We start from the raw sequence: 27,998 nt of genomic DNA, 5'->3' as shown, positions 1-27,998 counted from the left end.
CTGGCGGCAGGAAACTTCACTTTGTTTGCCGGCGCCTCGTATACAACGTTAGAAAGCTTTCAGCCAGGACAACTTGGTTGGCATTGCCTTTTCAGCGTGAGAAATACACAGTGTGGCGTGTGACCGTGTGAACCGGTCGAAATGCGTGTGTCTCACGGCCAATGCGTGAGACTTGAGAACCCTGAAATGAGGACCTATACACAAGGCTATAATTTACGATGACGTTTTCTCAACTATATTCATTACGACAGTTTCTCTGTGCTGCGCGCGAATTCTCTTCTGTTGTTTACGGTAACTGAGGGCGAGTGCGTGTGGCTTGTGTTGGTTTTGTGGTAGTCACAACTGTAGCACGCGAGCGCACTGCGTTCAAGGCAGCAGCAAAGAACAGAACAGATTGTCTGCGATATAAGGTAAATTGGATTATCATTTCTTGGTCTCATGAAATGTTAGCTGCAATTTTAGTTATTTTACATTAAACCCAAGTATTATAGATCGCTGTTGGTTTTATTGAAAAGGAGGAAAAGTGTTATTTTGGACTATTTTCTTTTTGAGGGCAGTAGCGAGTGTGTTCGTCACATTCTCTGTTTGGTGAACCTTGAAAACAACTTTCAAACAACGGTAATTAGCCCACACACACTTACCATGTTAAAGTGTTTCTCTGCTTTACCTCTAGACTAAAAAGAATAACTGATTGTTATTGAAAAGTTAGCGAATAAATCAACTTTATTCCAAACTCGGCGTGCTCCGTCCGTGCTCTCTGTCATAATATATGTTGTGTAGCTAAGTTACTGGCTTCGGCCAGTTTCTCTGTCTTCATGGGGAACATTTTTCATTTGTAATACACTAAATGGTCATTAATGATGAGTAAAGCAGGGGATGGAATGAAATTGTTTTGAAAGTCAAGTAACTTACACAGAATAAGGACAGATGTCTGTTAAAGTCACCTTTTGAAGTTTATTAAGTTCATTTGAATAGTAGCGTATGGCAATATAATGTTCCAGACAGCGAAAAGAGACACTTGCAGTTGCCACTCCCCTTTCAAGATGTCATATCTTTACTAAAAAAAATAAAAAAATAAAAATCGTCATCTGATATATGTATACTTGATGTGCCTTTTAAATATTCTATAAACAATAGCATAATTTTTAGAGGTTTTGCGGTGTCTTTTATGAAGTATTTATACAATTACAATCTCTCAACCTTCACACTTGAGGAGGCTACACTCCTTTTGTTTGATGTATTTTTGGGTGTTTTTTTAGGTTTGAGTATGTTTATATATTTCTGTTATGCAGGCAGAATTACTTTATGATTTGCAATTGATTTTGATTACAGACATGCTACGCTATCAAATTTTTAACATTAACTACTTTTATTTTTTTAAAGATTTTTGGGTGGCTAGTTACTGGGATGGACAGTAATGTTAATGTTGTTTTAATATCCCTTCTTTGCCATATTATAATCAGCTGTCAATGTGTTGGTTCTCATTTTTTTAGTGGACTAAAATTGAAATCCAGTCTTACGGTTAGACTTTTGTAAATGGCAACAGAAATCAATGTAAACAGTCTTATCTGTTTTTCCAGCATAGCACAGAATGGTATTCAAAGACTCAATGCATCTGTTTTAGGGACAGTGTTGTAAAGGGTGAGCATAACAGTTGGTCACAAGGTCTTATTTTGCTGGCAGTGGTTTGGAATAATTGTGTAGTTATGTTTAAATAGACAGTGATGTATGTGTGTGTGTGTGTGTGTGTGTGTGTGTGTGTGTGTGCATAATATACTATATAGATATACACTCACCTAAAGGATTTTTAGCAACACCTATTCAATTTCTCATTAGTGCAATTATCTAATCAACCAATTACATAGCAGTTGCTTCATTGCATAGGGGTGTGGTCCTGGTCAAGACAATCCTAGAGTCAGAATTTGGCGTAAACAGAATGAGAACATGGATCCATCATGCCTCGTTACTACTATGCAGGCTGGTGGTGGTGGTGTAATGGTGTTGGGGATGTTTTCTCTGCACACTTTAGGCCCCTTAGTGCCAATTGAGCATCGTTTAAATGCCATGGCCGGCCACCGTACCCATCCTCTGATGGCTGACTTCCAGCAGGATAATGCAGCATGTCAGAAAGCTCAAATCATTTCAAATTGGTTTCTTGAACATGACAATGAGTTCACTGTACTAAAATGGCCCCCACAGTCACCAGATCTCAACCCAGTAGAGCATCTTTGGGATGTGGTGGAACGGGAGCTTCATGTCCTGGATGTGCCTCCCACAAATTTCCATCAACTCCAAGACGCAATCCTATCAATATGGGCCAACATTTCTAAAGAATGCTTTCAGCACCTTTTTGAATCAATGCCACGTAGAATTAAAGCAGTTCTGAAGGCAAAAGGGGGTCAAACACAGTATTAGTATGGTGTTCCTAATAATCCTTTAGGTGAGTGTATGTGTGTGTGTGTGTGTAAAATAGTAAATAGCTTTGATTTCCCTTTCAGTACCATTTAACAGTATAAAACAGTATATTTAAACAGTATAGCTTCTTAATTAAAATCATTTTCAGATGCGTAAAGGTTTGGAATAATATATAACAAATCATTTTGTTTTTTTGAGTGAACAATCCCTATAAGAATGACCCCCCCCCCCCCCCCATAATGAAATTATCTTCAATTCCAATATACAGAATAGCATTGCAGAATAGAATCGAACAGAAGTATAGATTCTTAATGAAATTAACACATAATGTGACTAATCTCACCAAATGGACTGGAAGTACATAACAGGAAACACTCTTAATTAGGCCAGTCCCCTATGTGCTCTGTCTGACTTCTTTAACCTGCTTCAGATTAAATAATAATTTTCTCTGTTTTTCAGATCTCTGTAGATGCATGTTGGAATGTGTATCTGAGTATTTACCAGAAGACGCTGGACCATATGTTCAGAGAGTGGGATTTTGAATTCTGTGTCCATCTCTATTGACTAGAAGTAAGTTGTTTACATTTGTGTTCGTTTCATATTTTTATATAGTATTTGTAAAATAACAGCATGTTTATAATTAGGGAAATAATTTGACTGCATAGATTTTATGTTTTTCATAAAATCTAAATTGTATACATTTACCATTAATATGTTTTACTAATAAATACAATGCAATGTGTAAAAACACGAAGGTGGTACTTCAAGCTTGAATTGCGCTGATGGAAAATCCTTTTTTATAGAATGTGCATACATGTCAGGGGCCTGATTAATTGCACTAATTGTTTTAGGTGATTTAATTTCCTTATAATTAATTTCAGTGTTAACACATTAGCCATAATTTTGGTCACATCATGGGTCAATAAAATCAGGACACTTTATACAGTATTGGATGAAATGCTTCCGAAAGCCTTTTCAGACACTCTGTCCTTTTGCTGTAGAAAAGCACTTATGTGACTCACTGAGGAAGATGCATGCTGTGCTTCATGAAGTGAAACATTAACAGCTCTGATTGAGGTAATGGCTCTGTGCGTAGTCAAATGGCCGATCATCAGTAACCCAAGTCCAGAAAAGGGCCAGAATTACAATTTCAATTGTAAATGTGTTGTTATAAGGTTAGGAGTCTGAGGGCTATGTATTTCTATTAAAGTAGAGAAAGCCTGCCATTTGATTTCGAGGTTGCTGCTGGTGAAGGAAATATGTGGAAAAATGAAATATATCCTTTTCATGCAAATAATAAGTGACCCTTTTTAACTTCCTGTTGCTGTCAAAATCAGCTTAAAGCCAATGATTAGCCTTATTTTCTTCACAATTAGTGCGGTCAATGTGACCTTCTATGGCTAAAAAAAGGTAAATATGTTCATTTGTTTTTTTGCCTTATGTGTAATTTATATGAAAAAAACATTTTAAATGAAAATAGACAGTTTTAGGAAAAGTCAGGTACCAGCAGGATTTTATTTATTTTTTCAGCAAAGTTATTGCTGATATAAAATTCAAAACAGTCAAAATTACCGTCATGGCCGTTCTAGTGTTAATGGTAAATGAGGTTTTTATGTGACGCTTAGTTTCTAATATTTCCATTTATTTGGCCAGTGAAGGATTTTAGTTTTTTTTCAACTTCCTGTTTTGCAAAAGTGGCAGATGATGGGTTTTCATTCAAAAGAGCACGGTGAAGTATTGCTCTCAATATAGGCTGATTGCATATCTGCCACATATTATGAAGGGTAATACGTTGACTTAATACATTTCCCTTCAGACTAATAAAGTATATTTCCATAAATACCCAATTGACCCACCACACACATTCTCCAGTGTAACATGAAGATTCCTTTGGCCTGGGAATCTCTAAGGCACTTAACCAAATGAAAACGGGTTCAAAGCAGTACTTTGTGAAACAAAGTGCAGAATGCCTGTAGCCCTTAAATATAAAGCAGATTGATTTTTCCCCACACATGGTCATGGAAATAACATCCTCAACCCTTTCATTGTCCGACACAGATGACTGCACACCAAAAAAGAAGGCCTTTCATTCTCCAGCCTAATTAGCTTTGGGGTTTTTGTCAGGAACCTCTTTGACAAGAGGAATTAAATATTTAGCTGTACTAATTTCTTTTTATAACCATTGACTGTCTAATGTGCAAATTTCGCTAAATGCTGAGCATTCTTCTACAGCTGCAAGTACATTTCAGATTTTCAGATGTCTTTTCCCACAAGGGCCAAACTGTTCACACAGAATCATTGTAAGATTGTCAATGCATGACGATTAGTTGCTTGTTGGCTGTGTGCAAAATTATTACCCTATAGGACCATTTTTTTTTTTTTTTGAGAAATGCAGCTTTGCCGATATAATTTGAACAATCTAATTTGGTCATGCCACATAATACTATTCGCTTATGGTGTGGACATAGCATTGGTCAGAAAATGTAGTTTATTTCATATTACTTTGTAAAGTGAAGTATTTTAAATTTATTCAAATCGGTATAAATCAACTTCATGATCAATAATGCCAGTGTTATTTTAGTATCATTAGTACAGAATAGTATATACAATTATTATTAATATGTCTGTATTTTATTTTTAGTTGACGTTTTAGTAAAATTGCATTTGTTAAGATTTGAACCTAACATGTAGGATCAAAGTAGAACATTTACAACATGATTTTGGTACTTTTGTGTAGTAAATAAATATAAACTTATGTGAACTGATTGAATTTTGTACAACAATGTGAAGTAGCTTTTCTGTTGCTCTTTGTTTAAGTGTTCTGGTGGAAAAATTGAAGTGTTTATTGTTTATTCCTGATGATGAATCACCTTTTAGTTTGGAATATGAGAATTTATGTCAGCTCTGTTTTACTTCACCAGGATTGTACTGCTCATTCACATTATTTTCACTGATGTGACTCAGAGCAGCTCTTGGACTTTCCATGCTATCCCTCACATGCCAGCTGCCAGGAGGCAGAATTCACAGAATTACTGTCTAGAACTGGCCCCCGACAACGATTTTTTTCGACTATAGTAGTCATTCATTTAAGATATTAGTCAACTAATTACATTTTTATAGGACAACTGAAGGCATTGCATCACAATATATTGTGATAAGACTGCTTTTCTTGACAACTGAAATGGAACCTACGTACATTGAAGCTTTGACTGAGAATATATTAGATATTTTACAACCTCCCCTCCATCTCATCATTTTATGTGAGCTCTAGATGCACTTGTTTCATTTTAAGGAACCTTTGCACTCCAAATATGTGCTTAGGATGAAATGTTTAATCTGTCAGATCCCAATTCATGTAATATGCATGACTATAAATCCCACCCAGATCTGCACTGACCTTTCTTTTCTGCTGAGTATGAGAGTGTGTTGTCATGGCGAAAGCTTGACTGATGTATAGACATGAGATCAAGATGTTCATCTCTGCTGTGAAATGTCTGTGTCGTGAAGGGTTCTCCACATTTAAAAAATACAAAAATGGTGTGCACTTCCCAAACACCCAGATTGATTAAAGAGAATTTAAGAATATAAATTCTAACTTCCCTCTTCAGGCTTCTCTCCTCCACACCCCCCTTCATGTGTACACGCACTATCTCGTCAGTTATTGGCTGGAACACTGTTAATGTTTTGTGGTGCAGGTTGGCCCAGTTTGTTTTTGTTGCCGTTTGTGGAGCCTGGGGTGTCTACAGAGTCAGAGACCGTGTTTTTTTTACAGTGTGTTCAGGGGACAGGCAGCTAGCAGATAGTGAGGAGATGTTTGCTGTATTTGACAAAAAATGTTTTGGCCTAAAAAACATGTGACATCGCTTAGAGCACCTTTAATTTATTTCAAACAAAACACTTTTGTTCAGTTAATGTGATGCATTTAAAGATGTTCACCTTTATCTTCACCATCATTTTTGTTATTCTGGTGCTGTCAGCAAAATAAATCATTAAATAGTTTTTTGTGGTTACATTTGGGTGTGTATTGCTCCCTCATTCAGATCTGTTATAGACAATTATCTTACAAATCCATTTCCTTTCCCAGATGATTTGTGGGCCCATATTGTTAAAGTGAACTAGTCAAAATACCTGTCATCTTTCAAACAAATTGATGAATTGGCAGTCTGACCGATGTAACGTTGTGCTCTTAAATGTGTTTTCAAACTGCCATGATTAAGCAACACATTATAAGCGCGCCGTTATTAGAGAATTCAAATGTTTGCCCTCGGCCCCAGCATAAAGACAATGACATAGAGGAAATGATATGCTTAACATTTCAATAGAGTGCACATCATTAATAATAGCCAGCCTCAAATGGCTGATTAATGATTAGAGAGGCATGATCCCTGAATATATTTATGATCATATGAAAGGCACAAAGTTTTGTGTTACTAGGCAACTGAAGCAACTTAATGTTTGTTGTGAAGATAATGATATGAGATTGAAGAACAATTGGATGGGCTGTCATGGATGGCAGACTGTGAATAAAAACGGATGGAGCAGACAGTTCTATGTTTTGCACTCATAATCGTGCTATGTTGTACAGCCTGGTGCGTTTTTGAGTTTATCCGGGTCGAAATGTCAAAATAATAACTGTAATGAAAAAAACGGGGTGATATTTAGTTGGATTTTCGGTTTTCCTGTGCAGCTGGGATTGTAATTTATACTGATTCAGTATAGGGTACTGATAGAAATGATAAATATATATAATAAATATTGTTTGTCGCTCATTGTCACATCATTTTTTGTGTAATAAGATGCATGCTGAGAGAAACGGATATTAATCTGCATAGTGTCTAGCTCAGTGTTAATTTGTGACAAAATTTTGTTGGATTGATTTCTGCATGTGCATTTAGCTTTGTCTCCATACTGGTGTGATGAATCCGATCTTCAAGCAAAAGGAACTGGATTAAATATTTTAATGCTACCGATCCACAATCTGATTTCTGACTTGTGATGCAACCTAAATCATAATCGTTCTGTGTTCGTTGGCCAGAGGAGAATTGGCCCCTGACTGAGCCTGGTTTCTCACAAGGTTTTTTTTTTTCTCTTCTCCATTCTTTCACCTGATGAAATTTGGGTTCCTTGCCACTTTTGCCCCTGGCTTGCTTATTTGGGGAAACTTAGGATGTGTTCTTGCGCCAGTATAATGCGCATGCACAGACTCTGTGCCAGAATACAGTTCTCTTTCGAGCTTGAATGAACAATAATACACAATTGTGGTCAATTGTGTCAAATGCAGCACTAAGATCAAGTAACACTAATAGGGAGATACAACCATGATCGGATGATTAGTGCAAATCATTTGTGACTCTAACGAGAGCTGTCTCGGTACTATGGTACGGTCTAAATCCGGACTGAAAATCCTTGCAGATGTCATTTCTTTCGAGAAAGGTTGTGAGGATACTGTTTTTCTAATATCTTTGACGGAAAAGGTCAAAGATATGATGTCAAATGGAATTAAATATTCCATGTGACTACAGTGGCTCAAGTATAAGTTTATCAAGCGACGAGAATACTTTTTGTGCGGAAATAAAACAAAGAAAAGGAATAGTCGAATAAAATCATTATTTTTGTTTTATTTCCGCACAAAAAGTATTCTCGTCGCTTGATAAACTTATACTTGAGCCACTGTAGTCACATGGAATATTTAAACATTTTCTTCAATGACTTTCTGGGCCGTCAAGTTTCACTCCCTTAGGAGCCTATGTAGCAGTGATCCACCTCTCAAATTTAATCGAAATTTGGGGTTGGTACAGCATGAGGGTGAGTAATTAATGACTTAATTTTCATTTTTTGAGTCAGCTAACCCTTTAAAGGTGCAATGTGTAACAAAGTTGAGTATCTATTAACAGAAATGCAATATGACATCCATAACTATGTTTTCAGTGGTGTATAAAGAACTTACTTAGCCGTAATGTTTTTATTACCTTAGAATGAGACATTAATAGCTCCATAACCGAGGGAATCCCCTTCTATGAAGGTCGCCATGTTGTGACGTCATATTCCTACCGTAGCCGAACGCGAACAAACAGCGCTACAGAACGCGTTTCATCACTACCTTGAAAGAGAAGTAGCAGAAAGCTGGAAGCTAGCCTTACACTCCGTGAGTAGTGACTTTTCCCTTGTGAGTGGTGTAAAATATGTAGTTGGGATTGTTTCATGTAACTTAGTTCTCCCTCGCTGTGTTATGGGTTTGTTATGTTGGGGATAGATGTGCTGTTACGTTCGTGAGACAGCTGATGATTAGTATTCATGTCATTGACCGTAACAGTACGTTACAGGAATCACTAACCCGTCGATAGAGACTTTTACTAAAGTCTTTTATCACTAAAGTCGATCGCGAAGAATTTTAAAAATCAGAGAAAAAAAGCCTATTGTGTGTAGTAAATAGTATCTATGGGATGCGGAGATGACATGATTGTAACAGCGCGCGCACTTCCGACCTTTGGACTCATGCAGACGCGTCCCAGCTCAGCCACAGTAACAGCTCATATTAGCCAGCTAAACTATTACTACCCTGTTAGAAAAAATATATAGCTGCTCCCTCGCTGTATTATGGGTTTGCTACAGTATGTGTGGAGAAATGTGCTGCTGGTTACGTTTGTGAGACAATCAGCTAATTATTATTTTATTAAATTATATATTAAAACCCTTGATCCTCACCTGACTATGGCTTTGTAAACAGACAGTATTCATGATGTGGTTTATAATGGACTGTGGTACAGAAACAGTGACAATGTTACACACTCTTGGCTTACTCTGGCTATTCTCTGCTGTCTCAGCTGACGAGATGTTTGTCCCGTTTTAGCAACCGTAGCTTCTTCGAAAGGGAGGGGTGAGCAGTGGGCTGAGCCCTTAGTGCAAACCTGGTGCAAACTCGCAACCGAACCACTAGATGTCGCTAAAAGTCACACATTGCTCCTTTAAGTAGGGTTCTTTATTGCTTTTGCATCACTGTAGTATTCTCAAGTCTGCTTCATCCATAAATAGAATAGGAACATACATTGTACTTGATCTACCTTTCAAGGGGGAGGGATTTACATAAAGGTGGAGACACTCTGAAACAAAGCATGTAAATTAAGTACAGGATTTAACTCTTGGGATTTCCCCAGCCCTGATCTCATTAGCATAACAGTGTGATTCGAATGTATAGAAAGCAATCTAAGCAGGTACATAGTCTTGGTGCTCTGATGACTTACAATAGAGAGATCGATGACTTACAATAGAGAGATCTTACAATAGAGAGATGACTTACAATAGAGAGATCGGGACAGACAGGAACAGGCAGGTTTGTGACAATTTACCTTAGTTACAAAATTCATAGGAATAAACTTTCTCAGTTTATATACTATAGTATTGGAATCTAAATTAAACATTTAAATAAATTTGTTACACTACAACCTTATAAAAAAGTGTCTGGCTTATGCTACTCTGAGCAGTGGCTGAACTTTGTATTTTGAGCTCTTCTTGCATTGTTTTTGCCTCTTCTTGAGGACTCGCTTGCTTTAGTCCTCAGTTGTAAGTTACTTTGGATAAAAGCATCTGCTAAATAATTAAATGTAAATGTTTGCATCATTTAATAATTTTCCTTTCATCACTGTAATGGTGCTTTGAAACAATTTGTATTGTATAAAGCTATAAATAAAGGTGACTTAAAAAAGGTGACTTGTAAAAAACTTTTTTTAGAAGAAAATAAAAATGCTGGGGAAAACCCAAAGATTTGCCAGTACTTGATTATTATTTTTAGGTTTATTTAATATCATTGCATCATAATGCAGATTTGCCATTGGCAAATTTGCCATTTGCCATGTCACAAGAGCATATTTCAAAAAGCAGCAGAAGGCCACCTTATGCAACACACAATAAACATGTTGTTCACTCAGCTGCGCATAATGGTGCCAAATTAATAAAAAACAATATTTTAACCCATGTTCTGTTTTCTATCATGCCCTGTGCACGTTTGTGATGAAGTAAGATGCACGCAAACACACCAGGGTTTGATAGAATCAAGTTGTGAAACCCATAGACGGTGAGACTATACCAACGCTGTGGGGGGCGCCGTAAACAATGGCGCTCTGGCTCGGATCGCAGTAAACGAGCCCAGTGTGAAAACACCTTAGTTTGTGCTTTTTGTCCTCATTCGATTGAGCTAAAGAGCTAGGATCAACATGAGGCAGCTGCTGTCATGAAAGCTCTATTCATTAACACCAAGCTAATCAATTAGATTAAACAGGCTTTGGGTTGTTCATTAAGCAATCCGCACAAGATATCAGAGAAACATGTCCTGTTCCCTTCTGTGTAGCAGAAATTAGCTTTCTTTGAACCTCTTTCAAAGTGTATTCCGTGCCCTGAGGCATGTCTGGTAATTTCATGTCTAGATTATCCACACAGAGGGATAATAGCATAGGCTACACATAATACCATTTCCTGTTACTGATGAGACATTATGTGTTGTTATTCTCACCTAAAAATGTAATTCCTTTAAGTTTAGGGTGTTCAAAGCTTATTGACAGTAACCATTCATGCAGTCTTGTCACAAGGTCATTGCTGTCTCCTTTTGTGTTTGCTCCTAAAAATAATTTGGGTCCCAATTTGAGTGTTTGTGATGTGCACACCATTTTTGTATTTTTTGCTTCTAAAAATAACCCAATATTTATGGCCATTGTTTGAACATTAAAATGTTTGTGATTAAAATTTGTGATAAATGGGGTTTATTTATTTAGGACCTATTCAATTGGCTCAGTAAAGACATTTATAAATTTCAAATAAATTATGTTCTTTCTTTTGAACTTTCTATTAAGAATCCCAAAAATGTATCTCAGTTTTCACAAAAAAATTATTAGCAGCATAACTGTTGATATTATTTTAAAATGTTGCTTGACCATTAAATCAGCATATCAGAATGAAGTGAGACAAGCTACATTTACAAGGACACTTTATTTTTTCAATCGGAATGATTTCATTCCAATCGATGAATCCAAACGTAGTGTTTACATGAATGCTAAATAAAGTGATTGGGTTGATGTTCGCGTTTATGTTACAACTTCACAAGCTTCAAATCGCTATTTATTTTTTGACATGAGCATAGTGCAAGAATATACAGTTTCTTGCTGTTTGCGCCTACTATTTTCCTAAATTTCTTCTTTGTTTTGAAGAGACTTAATATTTATTTATTTCGGGTCCAAATTAGGAAACTACGAGCACATGAAGCTTTGTATCATGCTGCTTATATTTATTGAGCATGAAATGCCCCTTCCAGCAGCCATAGCATAGCCACATTTGAGGTCAGGAAATTCGGTCTGGAATTGATCCATTGTGATGCAACTGTGCTCGAACCAGAGCTGTTCGGACCAATCAAATTGTCAGGCTGGGCTTTATACGATGATGGACAGATGATCAACAGTAATGTAATCATCCACGTCACCAAAGAGCGCTTGTGTTGAATTCGTTTACAACAAAGAATGGCTGCCCCTGGAGAATTTACATGTGGAGATTCAGCCATCGCATCTGTTAAAGAAGATATCGACAGTGCATTCATTTTAAAAGAGGAGCAGAGAACCACTATCAAGGCATTTGATGATCAAAAAAATTTTTTTGCCATCCTTCTTATGGGATTCAACATGCTCTGATTAGTTGTAGGTCTATCCAATTGAGAGAATGCAGAGGCATTTTCTTTCCTGGTTTGGTTGAAACACGCCCCATAATCAAAGCCCGATGGAGCAGTATCGGACTCATATTCTGACAAGAATCTGAGTATGATGACGTCAGGCTAGCAAAAGTGCATATCGAGTGCGCATATCGACTGCAAAGTGGGTGCTCGCCACCACCCTTCTGAATCCTAAAATGACAAATAGGACACCTACGGTTTCATGGACTTAATGGACAGGCGCGCACGGCAGCCATTGCAAGTCCACAAGACCGAAAGTGCATATGAAGTGTCATTTGGGAAAGGTCCCCAGACGATGAGTGGAAGGAAAATATTAGATTGACATTGTAGTCATTTATGACACTTCATTCAACAACAACAAAAGCTTGTTCCTTGTGTCATACATCATTACGCCATTTTTAACGTCATTGCACATGTGCAGTACTTTCCCGTTTCAGTGTTTAATCCAATCAAGTGTTTACATGTCCTCTTGATCAGGTTAGGAAAGGGTTTATACCATCCCTTACAATCCAGATTAAATTTTAATCAGGTTTTGCCAATTCATTCTGATTGATGTTTCCGACTGTGCTAGTAGTCCGATTACAATCAGATTATTAGGGTCCCGTTCATATAAATGCAGCTACTGCCATCACAGGAATAAAATGTATTTTTAAATATAGGCTATTTAAACAGATAACAATTGAAGAGTTCAGATGCAAAAGCCTCTTAGTGCCATTTTAAATTTTCTTCTAGAATGATCATTTTTATCAAGCTTGTATATTTAAGTTCAGTAATTTCACTTAAATGGCAATTCATAGGTAATCTTCATTGTCATTTAAGTGAAATTACTGAACTTAAATATATAAGCTTGATAAAAATGATCATTTTAGAAGAACATTTCAAATGGCACTTAGAGGCTTTTGCATCTGAACTCTTCAATTATTCTATATTATATTTCATAATATTGCGGTTTCAGTGTATTTTTGATCAAATTGATGCAGCCTTGGTAAGCATAGTGCAGCTGTGTGGGAGCATGTAGACTCACAATGCAATGTTTATGTCTTGTTTCATTTAGCTTGTGTAAAACCTTACTGATAGCTATGAATATTCATAGTCACAGTGGTGAAACAGAATGACATGCTATTGTTAAATTTCACAAACCCTACATATTAGTAGTTGTACATTTTTTTTTTTCTCCATAACTGGAATGCTAGGTAGACAACTCTGAGAAAGTGCTCCTGCTGATGTTATTGTTTTTTCTTAGTCTCTCTGACAGCTCATTGAAGTGCCTGCTTTCGTCTGCTGCCATGACATCCACACCACCTCCTCTTATGAAGAAGCACAGTCAGACTGATCTTGTGAGTCGCCTCAAGTCCCGCAAGGTTCTGGGTGTCGGTGGGGAGGATGATGATGGAGAGGTGCACAGATCAAAGGTAACGTCCCACCTGACTGCATCAGTCTTTTTCATAATTGACCTCAACAGCCATTCATGTAAAAAAACTTATTTTTTCGCTTTTTTATGTTGTCTAAGTTATATGGCTTTTAGGGGTTTTCAAATTATTAGTGCTACTTGAAGTGTGTGTGTGTATTAGGGGTGGAGCCAAACCCTAATAAGTTATTATTAGCCACAAATAACATGTTCTTTACAAATACTTATTTTGAACAAATACTTTAAAATATTTGTATTCAGGAACAAGAAAAACTTTATCAAAAGCTGTGTTTCCTCATGAGGCCGCAGTGCGTGAGTGAGTGAGTGACGTTCAGGAAGAGGTGACTGACACAGGCTGTTCCACACATCAACAGAGAGGGCTCGGCTGAGCGAAAAAACACTCAACTGCATCACCATTAGATTTTTGTACCTTAAATGAGTTCCAGAGGCAGTTTATAACTTTCAGGAAGTGGAGTTTGATCGTGAGATTATTCAATGTTCGCACGTCAGAGGTGCCCGCGCCATTGGATTGTGCACTTGCCGCAGCAGTGCCTATGGGTGAGCCAGACGCTCAAATGTGCTAGCTGTGCAGTTGCAAATGTGTTTTACATAAAAGCTTCAGTAAATTGAGGAAAAGGAGTTATTCCTTTTCAGTAAATCGAGGAAAAGGAAGCGCACCATATATATATATATATATATATATATATGCAGTTCGAAATTATTCAACCCCCATTGCAAGGCATTGCAATATTTTCGAAATTTACAGACTTTCAGCTGTCTGCAATGAAAAAATCAAACAAAAGTAATTGAAATAGCTCGACACAAAAAATATTTTGAGTGGTTTCCCCAAATTCAACTGAAAATGCAACTTTTAATGACTTCTGCAGCCTCAAAATTATCCAATCCCTTTATGGCAAGCATCTTTAGTACTTAGTAGAACACCCTTTTTCTGTTATGACCTGTTGCAAATGAGATGTATAACCAGACACCAGCTTCTGGCAGCTTTTCTGAGAAATCTTTGCTCATTCCTCATGAGCAATGGCCTCCAGTTCAGTTGTATTCTTGGGTTTGCGTGCTACAGCCGCCGCCTTCAAATCCCTCCAGATTTTCTATAGGGTTTAAGTCAGGTGATTGTGATGGCCCCTAGGATTTCCTGATACTTTAATGAATCCATCTTGCTTTCCACACGCTGCAGGGTTTCAGTGCCAGAGGATGCAAAGCAGGCATGCTTAGCACATGCTTAACCGTAGGCAGAGTTTTCTTTTCAGCGTACGCTTCATTCTTCTTCCTCCAGACATACCTCTGATCCATAGGACCGAAAAGTTCCAAGTTTTGTTTCATCGCTCCACAGAACAGAATCGCAAAACTTCTGTTTCTTATTTTTATGATTCTGTGCCCCTTTTCTTGTGCTTTTAGGTGAGTAGTGGTGAATGTATTGGAGTTCTGCGGTGGAAACCGCATGTACTTAGTACTCGCCTTATTGTGCAAGGTGAAACCTCAGTGCCTGTTGGCACCAAGTCTTGCAGCAGGTATTTTGCAGCCACTCAAGATTTCTTCTTAGAAATCTGGTTGCAGCCATTGATCGTTTCCTTTTTCTGCCCTGTCCAGGTAGTGTAACCACTGTTCCTTTTAGCTTTGAATTTGCAGACTATTGGCGCTTTTCCACTACACAGTACCAGCTCGACTCGTTTCAGATTGGCTCAGATCATATTGAGACTGCAGAAGTCCTTTAAAGGAGTATTTTCAGATAAATTTGGGGAAACCACTTGAAATGTTGTGTTGAGCTATTTTTAATTACTTTAGTTTGATTTGTTCATTGCAAACAGCTGAAAGTCTGAAAAATTTAACCAATAAACCTGATTTGAAAGGGTGGTTGAATAATTTCAGTTACAGCTGTATGTATGTATCTTAATATTCATATATTCTTTCATTCAACAGCAACCACAATCAAAAAGTATTTAAATTATTTAGTTATTTATTAATTGAATAATAAAACATTGTGTTATTGTTAATAAGTATATTAATAATTAATACAGTATAATATTAAGTAAAATAGTATTAGTATTATTTAAATAATAATAAAATAAATTAAATCAATATTATTGTTGGATTCTAGCTGACTGTTTTCTGTTTTCTGAGCTGCTGCTGTTTATCATTTATATATTTCTGTTGAAAGGAATATATTGCGTACAGAGCTCTCTTGCTTTATGGGAGGTAGGAATACATCAAACATACGCCACAAACTTAATGTGCATTAGATGAGTTGTGGCACAGTGTGGAACGCCAGCTCTTCTTTAGGACACTAACTGTCCCCACACACTCATCCTGATACCAGTGTGCAGTCATGTTGCACGACTATGAATAAGGAATGTGCATTTTGCAACTGATTAGTCGGCTTTTTAGTCGAGTTTTCTCTTCCTTAGGTTGTTGATATAGCAACTGTCCAGGTGCCAAGTAATTTTCATTCATAATGTTTAAATACAATAAAATTTCATATCGTATTATTGTCACTCTTAACCAGTAGTATAACAAGCCTATAAGCATGCTTAATGGTTACTAGTTTGACATGACGTGTGTAGGCTTACAAAATACTCCCTCACCTTGCTCATCTTCCGAGTGGACATTTCTCTAAACCTTCCATGAGTTCCAGAGAGAAAACGAACGCATGCAAAATCAGAGATAAAATTAAAAGATTTTTTTTCGCTCCAGAAATACACTATTCATAAAATATATTAATTTTAAAATGTAGCATTAACATGACGATAATTTAAACGTACCCTTTTTTTAAAATAAAAAGGAAAACATTAAATGTGCAAAACATAATGAAAACGACTCCCGCGTCCTAAATATGAATACCCCACAATGAAAGCTTATTGACACCACTACCCATCTCACGCTCAGCACTATTAAAACATATGGGACTTTGAGGTAGCCTACATGAAACATGGGTGGCACTCAGACACAGCTGCCCTTTCCACCCCTGCAATGTGCATCAATCCTTGGGTAGGGTCACAGAGAAAGATCTAAGAGAACATCCATTAAGGGGCAGTCGCCCATCACCCTCTGTTTCAACAGAGATAGCTCAGCTAGCACCATAATGGCTGGAGATGTATGCATGAATCCAGCTCCACATGAGCTTTCAAGAGATGCTATATTAATAAATCAGCAGTTTCACCAGTCAAAGTAGATGTTTTGGGTGCAAATTTTTTCTGAGCAACTTGAAAATTCATTTGTGCTACAAATTACTATTTGAAGACTTGCACACTCATGATCATGATTTTCTGTTTATCATACCTAATATGGGGCGTGATGTATTCAAAGTACTCTGTTTAATTTATCCATTGGTTTGTCACTTAAATAAGCTGTTGCTGCGATCCTGTGGTCAAATAAACATACTGTGTAGAAGGGGTGCAATGGATCACAACACTCCTGGGTCAGATCATATTACTGTTTTCGAGTCATGGATCGGATCTATCTGGAAGAGACAATCGGTATCTATCTTCCGATCATTCGTTTTTTGTTTTACAGCTTTTCAGAATTGCTAAAACAAAACTCTGTCCCAAATTCCCAATGGCCTAAAACAAATACATTCTGTGTTCACCATTTTTCTTATGTAGTGTCTAATGAATGATCTGGAGTGTTTATAAATGGACTGGTGTGTGTTTGATGTGAAAGCCTTGTTTGATTTTGCTAGAAGAGTCAGGGGTTTTGTGACGGTAGTTTGAAGATTTGGCTTTGTGTTTAATGTTGTGAGAAAATGGGTCAATGTACCAACTTTTTTTTTTTACATAAAAACAAAAGAATATGGCTTTTTTTTTTTTTTTAATTTTTACGTTCAGGGGTAGAAAATGTAGAGCTTAAATTCTCTCTCTACATGTGAACCGGAAAGAGATGCTCCTTACCACTAGGGTTGCAACGGTATGAGATTTTCACGGTATGATAATCGTCTCAGAAAATATCACGGTTTCACGGTTTCACAGTATACGATATTAAACTATCATTATTATAATCATCATCAGCTACAATGGCCCTTCAATGAATAAAAACAGATATTGTTTTTGGTTGAACATGGTTTATTGTAACAAAGTTTTTTTCAATAGAGTCTTTATGAAATGTATATTTATTTCCTCAGAAATTCTGGGTTGTCTGAAATAACTTCTGTGATTGAATCCAAAATGTATTTTTGAGAATGCAATCAGATAAAATGTAACAACTTTAGTTTGTCTACACAAGAGAAGTTTAATAAATTAAAACATGGACAAAAAACTATACACAATATAATATATTTTAGTCATAGGCTAAACCAAACTTTTTTTCCAGGTTGTACTGAACACCTATGAGTTTCAGTCAGTGTATTTGATGATTATTCTTTAAAAAAAATAATTATAAAGTGCACATTAAGTGTTCTCTGTCTAGATATGTTCATGTGTTCACGTCTTCGTAGTGGCTGAGACAGCTTTAAAAACCACGAGCGTCATGCGTACTTGAGTGTGTACTAGATCTACTAACTAGACGAAACGGCGCTGCTCATTCATACAGAGACGCGCTGAATATAGAAGGGGCTTGCACACCAGTCTTTTTGCGTTGTATATTCACAGACACGCACATCGCGATTTGATTTAGGCTACTGCACAGCTATATTTTGCTTTATTCATCCATCTATCTTTTTAAATCGCACATTTTACGTGTCATCTGTTTTGTAACGCAAAAAGACGCATGTGTGCGTCTTTTTGACAGACCGGGATTCCCTCAGCATGACAGAAATAATATGGCCTTAAGTTATAAAAGTTATGAATAACCTTTATCTTCACGGAGGGATGGTGTTCCTGAATATGGGAGAACATGTTCGACGTGTTTACTCCTTTTGCAGCCACTCTTCGTCCACATATCTTGCAAACTGGATATCCATCTTCAAGGACAACACCACGATCGTTTTTTCGGATATAAGTTACAAAATATTCCCATGCTGCAGATTTTATTTATTTTTTCGGCGGGAGATAGAGATTCGCAGCCTCTGTCTCGGACATTTTCAGCGCTGTACGGATATGGAGTAAGCAGTCAAACTGAAAGAAGTTGCATGCGGCAGTGCAGGTGAATTCTTTTTTTTTTTTTACCGCGGATAAGCAAATGTGCACGATATGATAATCATACATGTCAATATCGCGATAAACCGCCATACCGGTATACCGTTACAACCCTACTTACCACTGATTGTTCAACTAAGCATCAAAACGTGCCAACAGAATAATAGTCATCCGCTACTACAGTTGTACGGATTCTTCATTTACATTTCATTTCATTTTCATCAAACAACTGGACTAACACGTGACCGGTTTAAAATCCCTTGAATGTTTAAATTGCCACGACTTAAACTGTGAAAATGATCAACTTTAATTTACAGTTACTACATTTCAGATGCATGGCAAACAGTGTGGCCAGGTCTGGATCAATACGATCCATTACACCCATACTGCTGTATCATCTGCCATTACAGGTCTTATGAGAAAACAGAGTACTCCCTATTCCCAGCAGTTATTGAGATGTGTTAATCCCCTCAGACACAACTAGTGCGAGGTGTCGATTGAGTGGTGGTCTCCATAGAACATGACATGCTCTTGTTTCTCAGTGTGACATGCTTTCTGAAAACCATATCTCTGGGAACACTTTTCTCCTGAGAGGATTCAATGACCTGCCATACTAGCTGTTTTCTAAATACGGCAGCATTTGTTCATAGTATACAATTTTTGCCAATTTCATTTGAATGAATTGCAATAAATGTTCATGGTATATTACAATGAATGGAACCTTTACAAAACAAAAAGAGCTGTCGGCTTGTCTGTGTCATCAGTTTTACTCTAACGCCCGTTTCACACATACACCGTGTGCAGTGCGTATGCGGTGAGTGTTGCGGTGCGTATCCGGTACAGGAGCAGCACGCGCTAAAGTGCTTTCACATATGCTGCGTTTGCAGTGCGTAACTGATCCGCGGCTGTACCACAAACACATAGCCTACTCACCATTTTTATTTCAAATTCAGAAGTTATGCAGCGACTGTTATTAAAATAAAAGTTTTGTCAGCATTGCGATACTCTTTGTACACTTTTACAAACATGAATGGACGCATGCACATTTAAACACAATTTAATTATATTAAATAATATCAAATATATTAAAATCGCAAACATTTTAAATTAAAAATTAAAATTGACAAAAAAAGCTGATTCTCGTGCCTTTTCTTTTGCATTTAAATTTTAATACAATAAATCTTGCATGTCACTAAGAACTTGTTTTTCTACCTCCACAAATGAGACGAGTGTCGTTCATTATGTCCTTGTTGAGGTAAATTGTAGTTTTCCTTCCTTAAAACCCCGGTCTTAAGATGATAAGTAGTATTTAATTAAATGCATTTATGGTGAGATTACTACATTTTATTAAATAAAAATATTTATGCTGAAACTACTACATTTCCAGGTCAATCTGTGTTAATTTTGACCACGAACCATGCGCTGTCTCTTTATTTCTGCGTTTGCAGCACAGCAAAAATAGACTAGGTGTGGAAACGATCTCTGCACTGCTGTATACGCACCGCAACGGGAACATATCGACGGAGTGCATCCGTGTGAAAACTCTAACCTGTTAACATGGGTACTGAAAAAAAATACTCACCGCATATGCACTGCAAACGGAGTATGTGTGAAACGGGAGTAAGCCATTATTACTATTTAGTCTATATAGCCACATTCTGCAGGCCACAGCAGTCACTTTCTATCAGTCCCGCTCACCTTCCTCGATCACATTCTTGCTTCCCCCCTATGAAATGACCTTTGGCCAAGAGTTCAGCTTCTCATCAGAAACGGATCAGGTTTTCATCAACACTAAATTACCCACACTTCAGAGGGTTTTAGTGCAGAATGGCGGAGAGGGAGATGGATAGATCCCTCTCTTTTAGGGGGGGGAGAAGAAAGAGAGAGCTTGCATGTTTAATGGCCATTAGGATGTTTTTTTTTTTTTTAGGCCTGAAAGCCACAGACATCATTTTGAGATGGAAATGGAAAGGAGTGTGGTAACAATAATTGTGCTAATTTCTTATAGAGCACATCAAAGTAAGGGAAATGCCTGTTTATGTGTTTCAAAGATAAGCAAATGGTAATTGCTACTGTAAAATTAGCCTACTAATTTCCTATTGCACATTAGACCCTTCGATCAGCCTGCACCCATGGTTAGTATGGCTGGATCTGACAAGCTTTTGATGCTGTTGATAACATCTATATTAGCTATGAATTTAAATGCAAAATTATATATAGTTACAAAAAGGTTTCCAGTGTGCTTTCAGGTTTTATCATCTGTTTCCTTTTGCCCACATAATGCTGTTTGGGTCAGAAAGATTTTTATATATATATTAAATTAGTTATTTTATTCAGTAAGGATGCATTGAACTGATCAAAAGTGACAGTAAAGTAACATTTTATGATGCTACTAAAGATTTCAATTTCAAATGCTGTTCTTAAACTTTTTATTTTAAAAAATCCTGAAAAAAATGTTACCATGTTTTCCCCAAGCATATTAAGCAGCACAACTTTTTTCAACATTGATAGTAATAAGAAATATGCCTTAAGCACTAAATCAGAATATTAAAATAATATTGACACTGAAGACTGGAGTTATGATGCTGGAAATTCAGCTTTGCCATCACAGAGTAAATCACTTTTTAAAATACTTTAAAATAGAAAACAGTTATTTTAAATTGTAATAATATTTCACAATATTACTGTTTGTTTTGTATTTTTAATCAAATAAATGCAGCCTTGGTGAGCATCATTTTGAGTTGGTTCCTTTTGAGCTTTTGCACTCTTTTTTTAAACCGTATTCTCCTACAAAATCCCTTGTCACTTATAGAGTGATAAGAGTTAGGCTACCCAAACAAAGCATTGTATTTTACCACCTTCCACATCCTTATCTGTATTTGTCTGATTCTGACTGAAGGAGCTGTGCTCCCCTGTGGCCCACAGCCTGGATTACGAACACAAAGCCATCATTGAGAAACCACCTTGCCTGCTGTCAAAATACACATATTAAATCAAAACAAAACTCAAACTTTCCTATCAGTCCCTCCAGATGCTACACCAAGTTTCCATGTTTATAAAATAAATCTGTCCCTCTGCATGGACCATTCAGTCTTAGCAGGCCTCTGCTACCAGCAAATCTGGAGAGCCCACTTTCTTTTGACATTTTCCTTCCATCTGCCTGTATTTTAGTTTGCCACCTTGCTCTACTTAGTATATTATAGTAGTATAGTATATGAAAGAATAGTATATTAAAGGAGTAGTTCACTTTTAAAAAAAAACTTTAGCTGATAATATCACCCCCATGTCATCCAAGATGTCCATGTCATTCTTTCTTCAGTCGAAAAGAAATTAAGGTTTTTGATGAAAACATTCCAGGATTTTCTCCATATAATGGACTTCATTGGGAAAGGTCCAAATGAGAGTATCAGTGCAGCTTCAAAGGGCTTTAAACAACACCAGACGATGAATAAGGGAAATTATTACATTTCTAAAAAGAAGTTAGTAAACTGACTACATCTTACATGATGCCTGATAAATTGATAAATTCTCATTTTGCAGATCAGTCAGATGTTGGGTAATGAGATGAAGTTTGCGGTTCGTGAGCCCATTGGTCTCCGGTAAGACTTTAAACATGTTCAGTCTCTTCACATTAGACCACTGACTTTAAGATTGCCTCTGTCTTTACGTGTGACATCAGACACCATAATAATTGAATTTCTCCAATGTTCTTTGCAGGTTTTGGCTCCTCATCTCTGCAGTGCTGTTTACATCGACGTCCTTAATGGTGAGCAGATACTGCAAAATAGTTCCAAATTAAAGTAATGCTCATTAGGTTTTGTGTAATTATTACTGTACAATAGATTTTCCTTTAAAAGAAATTAATACTTTTATTCAGCAAGAATGAATTAAATTGATCAAATGTGACAGTAAAGTCATTTATAACGTTACAAATAATGTTGCAATTAATTTTTTTATTTATAATTGACATTTCTCATTTCGCTGTCATCTTGAAGGGATGTGACCACGGTCTCTGTGTTTTAGGCCCTGGCTTTCCCCAACCAGCTCTATGAGATAATATTTGAGCTCACTACCACCAGGATCTCCATCAGGCTCTTCGGCGGAGCCCTTCTGTGTATGTTCAGGTTTTTTTAAATTACATTTTTACTATACACATGTACGTATACACTCATCTAAAGGATTATTAGGAACACCATACTAATACTGTGTTTGACCCCCTTTCGCCATCAGAACTGCCTTAATTCTACGTGGCATTGATTCAACAAGGTGCTGAAAGCATTCTTTAGAAATGTTGGCCCATATTGATAGGATTGCATCTTGCAGTTGATGGAGATTTGTGGGATGCACATCCAGGGTACGAAGCTCCCGTTCCACCACATCCCAAAGATGCCCTACTGGGTTGAGATCTGGTGACTGTGGGGACCATTTTAGTACAGTGAACTCATTGACATGTTCAAGAAACCAATTTGAAATGATTCGAGCTTTGTGACATGGTGCATTATCCTGCTGGAAGTCTCTAATGAGAAGAAATGAATTGTAAAACTAAAACCAAATGTAGACAAATACTATAAGTTCCACAAGGGCTGTAAAAGCATTGTGGATATCATGAAAATAAAATATATATATAAGCATCAGACCGGTTAGGATATTTAAATGTGCGTCTATCCACATAATATTGTCAATATAGCGTATGTGCACTTCTTTACACTTTTTCCACTCTCAATTTACTCATAGCAAATGCATAATGTAAACACATTTGTGCAAGTCTGTCTCCCACTCACAGGAAATATTCATGACTAGATGAGTTGTTCACTGCCAGATTAGTATGATTTCACGAGATATGAATATTTTACGCCTCGGTTTTAAAAATGGATGAGTCCATACAATACCATTTAGCCACATATAGGGCAGGGCTTTCAGAGTGCTGGGTAGATATTGCACTAGAACTAGTAATGACCCCCTGCTGGTCCCAGGACGCTTCACAACAACAGCACATGCCAGGCACACCCCGTGCTTGAGCTTACAGGCAGCCGTAGGAGGTCCTTTATTATAAGAGATTGCGTTTTGTGGAAATAAAATCCCTTCCCTCCCTATGCCCTTATTTCATTATGAACAGCAGCCTATTTGTCTTTTCTCCATAATAACATAATGCCGCCTCTAATTCAGCATAAAGAATTTTCCCTCCCCAATTTGTTTAGATTCCAGCCCTAACCAGTGGGTGATAAAATATTATGCTAATGTAATTATTGCATACATTACCTATCTATGAATGCTCATAAATAGGATGCTGCAGCAGAGCCCTGAAGGCTTTGCTGTATGCATACATGATGTTAGTAAGCAAATTTTTGCAGTCAGACCCCTCATTGAGCGCCAGTGGTCTTTATACAGTGTGACAGCTGGTTTAGCTCACCAACAATTCATACCCCTGTGGCGCTGCAAGGTGTGAGTGTTCTTCTGTCAGATCAATGGCCAGTTGAGTGGTGGGAATTACTAAAGCAAGGCTGGAAAAATAGTGCTAGCAGATGGCACTTGGCAGGGTTGAAGAAACAGCTACCCTCCTTGTCATCCATATACGCAGTGTGGGAGGAGATCAGGAGGACTATCTGTGCTTTTCACTGAACAGAATCAGAACCCACACCAGCATCGGTCCTCTGATCTTGGGCCAGATTTCCAGCTTTTTAATTCCGAGCACAAGTGCTTGAGTTTTAGAGGAGATTGATGGGCCCTTTTTATTGTTTCTACCTGACTTAGGATGAACTGACTCTTTGCGTTTCCTCTTCCCAACAGGTATCTCATTAATCCTGTGGAATGGCTTGTACACAGCAGAAAAGGTCATCATTCAATGGACGCTACTTACAGAAGCGTGTTACTTCGGGGTACAATTTCTAGGTGAGAGAGGGATTTTCTTTTACTGACGACAGTGCTAAGGGTGCAGACCCATAATTAAGGGACATTTAGACTGGAGAAAAATGCATTTAGGCCACTTCATAATGATTAGCAAGGCTCAATGATGAGATTTTGTACATGGTACATTTTATTTAATACATTTATTTTGTTCATGTGTGCCAGGAAAACAATATTTCTTAATATTAACTTAATATGATATGTTTTATTAATTTGTATTAATATTATATTTACTGACTTTCATTTAGCATCAATAATATTAAATTAAACAGCATAAGCTATGGCTACATAAGCTGTGGCTACATAAGCTATACATTTATAAACACTTACTGGAGAACAATGCAAAGCATTACAGATTGGTTCATAATTGTAACCCATTCTCCAGATGCTTCCAAGCCAGAATTTGATCAAATCTGGCTTGAAATACTAGGCCATTCTTATTGGTGAGTCCTGGTTAGCAGAGAAGGTCTGGAATACTCTTAGTTCTTAAGGCTGTACTGCCCTCTTATGGCAACCAGCTCTCTTAAAAATCCAATCCAAGCATAGGGTTCAAATGAACCAATAAACTCCTTATTTTGTGCTAAATATTAAGTTGAGGTGATTGATCACACCTATTTAAGACTGTCACATAATAAATTTTTTTTGGCTATTTTTTTGTCTTGAAGCTGTAATTAAGTCTGACTGTAATAACTTTTGCCTTCCCTATATTTGTTGCCAAAAAAAAAATATTCTGGAGTAGTATTATAAATTCTTTAAAAACAAAACAAAAATGACAAAAGTTTACATAAAATGCTTTCCATCACTGATTCCAATGTTTGTGACATATAGCCTATGGTATATTCATCTACTAGTTCAATCATCTTGTGGTAGATTCAGATTTTGGATTGATTTTTTTTTAGTCTATTCCATTCTACCCTTTATGGCATTGTTTTTATCAATGCTAAAGCATGTATTTCCATAAGAGGGCAGTGTATCATTGTCTCGGCACATATTTTTATTTAGTTAAATATGGTTGTGTATTCTGCTTGGCACCCTTTTTCCAGATGTCTAGAAGACTACTTCTTTGTCTGACTTTGCCAATTAGTCTCTATACACATTTTTTCCCCAGTGATATCCATCACTCTCTTGGAGATGGGCACAATGTGCAACGGTGCAATCATTCTTCTTGTTAGTGAAGCCATCTTCCTCTCCATCACCTTGAGTTACTATCATCACCTTGGCCGGCGCTCCAAAAAGATGTGAGGGAGGCCAGCTACCATGTTGTTACCAATCTGACAAAATCTTGTGTTAGATGGGTGGGTTTGAATAGCACTGTTGCCTGGACCAAATGAATTTACCTCTGTTTGTGTGAAATTTCCGTTTTATGTAAGCACAGTATCAGGGTTATTAATCTCATTAGATCCAGAGGGCCTTAGATCTTGACTTTTGTTACATTAAGTTAACTAGAGTGGCTATAATAATCTGACAGTTTATGTTTGTTAAAACTTTTCGGGGAGTATATATTGTATGGAGGGTTGATGTATGGCACATACCGTGTGTGGCAAGGTGACCACAATTCAGGTCATATTATGTAAGAGTTTAATGAAATTAATTTGTGTGGTGTGTTATTCTATGCTATGAATGCATACAACACCACCACAGTACAACCTCCAATAACGAAAGACAAAGGGTAAAATAAGGAAAAGCATACATGCAAAATTAAAATAGGCCTACATTAAAATTTGAATGCACTGAAGAACTTGAATTGTTACATTTACATGTGGTTACTAACATTTCTAATTAATTTACTTTTCAAATTACCTCCATAAAACTCCAAAGATTTAAAATTCCAAAGTGATAAACATTACAAAGAAAAGCCTTTGCAAATAGATTCCTTTTGAATTCGGACTCCCAACAGTACATTTTGTGATATGGTAAAAAAAAACAGATGTAGTATTAAATTGTATTTAAAGTTTGTATATTAGAAATACCTTATTAACTTTGCAGTTGTATTTATTACTGTATTTGACGAATCCTGCTATTTGTGGCTTCGAACTAAGAAATTCCACCCCTGGTAATTCAGGCATGATTAGTTTGTTACTTTTTCTGCTTTACATATACATAATGGACATTTGCACAACAGGTACTAAAGTAAACAGTGTAATTTATTAACTAATTTAGCACAACTCTTTTATTACAGATTGAGAAATTACAGAAAATATTTTTTTTCCTCATGTTCGGACTCGTATGTTACTCATGGTTTAACTTTCACAAATGTATGGAATAAAGGGACAGTTCACCCGAAAATTGAATTGCACTCTCTACTCTCATTTTGTTCCAAAACGTATGATTATCTATCATCTGTGGACTAAAAAAAAAGGAGTATTCAAGCATTCATATGATGGTTCCTGTGTGTCTCATCATTGACAACTAACTTTAGAGAATTTACTTTTTGTTGTTTAACTCTTTTTAAAAACTATCATTATGCACAACAATAATACATTTTAGAATTGCATTTAGTAAGCTATACTTTATGCCTTTAGTGATCCTTGCATGAAGTCAACAATGCAGATCAGCAGTAGCTTTAAAATGTAGCACTTTTATAAATATAAAATATATAATCAGTGATTAAAACTTGTGTTCAACTTCCACATAAAGTGTTTATTTAAAAAAAAAAAAATGTTAGCATGTTGAAATTATATTCTATTTATTCACCTCTTATAGTCACTATGTAGCCATAATAATTGAGAATGTTGCAGCTCTTTTATCACACCACCAACGTCTGGGCCAACATCGGCAAAATTGAATTGCGATTAATAATAGTATAAATGATTATTCTATAATTAGATATAGCAGGTGTCATTCCTAGTATGCTTCCATCAATGAACTGTCGTTTGAGATGAACAGTGAACAGTCACGTTACCCTTCCATAAATCTCAGATGCTGCTTCTAGTAAAATACAAATGGCTTTGTTCCAAAGGGAAATCAAAGGATTATATATATAGGCTATATAAAAAGGCTATATATATGCTTTGGAGATAGCTTTTAGATGGTATTTTAGGTATTTGTTAAGAGTTGGTCTGTAGCCCATTTCATAATTTGATATTAACTGCATTACTTCAGAACTAAACTGCTGTTTGTTTATTTATACTGTGCATTTCTCTTTTAATGAACTTTTTAGTAATACTCTGTTAACTAGCAAGACAATGGACCATGATTTGATTGTCAAGTCAAAGCACAGTTAATGATTATACAGTAGATTTAGGTCACTTTTTGCTCTGTAAATATTTGAATGATTAAGGAATGTGTAACACTTCTTAAACGTCTCCTAAATGTGCAACTTTTTTGTATTTTGTTTTTGTTATGGACAAAGATGATTACTGTCAGTTTTACAATCTTTGCTTAAGTTTCTTATATACAGGTTTGGTTTGACAGTACACTTTTTGTACAGTGAATGTGCTTAATTAATAAATCTGTAAAGTTTTTCAATTGCAAAGTA

General features: G+C 36.6%; 1 protein-coding gene across 2 annotated transcripts; it reads left to right on the top strand.

Moving 5' to 3' along the window:
* Positions 1-27,998, top strand: tp53i11a (tumor protein p53 inducible protein 11a). 2 transcript variants are annotated; one of them, XM_039656580.2, is made up of 8 exons: positions 1-410; positions 2,875-2,985; positions 13,368-13,536; positions 22,157-22,215; positions 22,334-22,382; positions 22,640-22,730; positions 24,404-24,505; positions 25,629-27,998. In XM_039656580.2, exons 3-8 carry the CDS (start codon positions 13,411-13,413, stop codon positions 25,760-25,762), a joined length of 561 nt encoding a protein of 186 aa, XP_039512514.1. In that variant the 5' UTR covers positions 1-410; positions 2,875-2,985; positions 13,368-13,410; the 3' UTR covers positions 25,763-27,998. The 2 variants fall into 2 exon arrangements, with proteins under 2 accessions (XP_039512514.1, XP_088985747.1); XM_089129621.1 differs by lacking the exon at positions 1-410 and adding an exon at positions 512-618.

The sequence above is a fragment of the Pimephales promelas genome, chromosome 1 (genome assembly GCF_988280905.1).
Source record: "Pimephales promelas chromosome 1, fPimPro1.hap1.1, whole genome shotgun sequence".
In the NCBI taxonomy this organism is placed as follows: domain Eukaryota; kingdom Metazoa; phylum Chordata; class Actinopteri; order Cypriniformes; family Leuciscidae; genus Pimephales; species Pimephales promelas.
The sequence above is the reverse complement of the archived record's forward strand: the minus strand, read 5'-3'. Positions and strand labels throughout refer to the sequence as shown.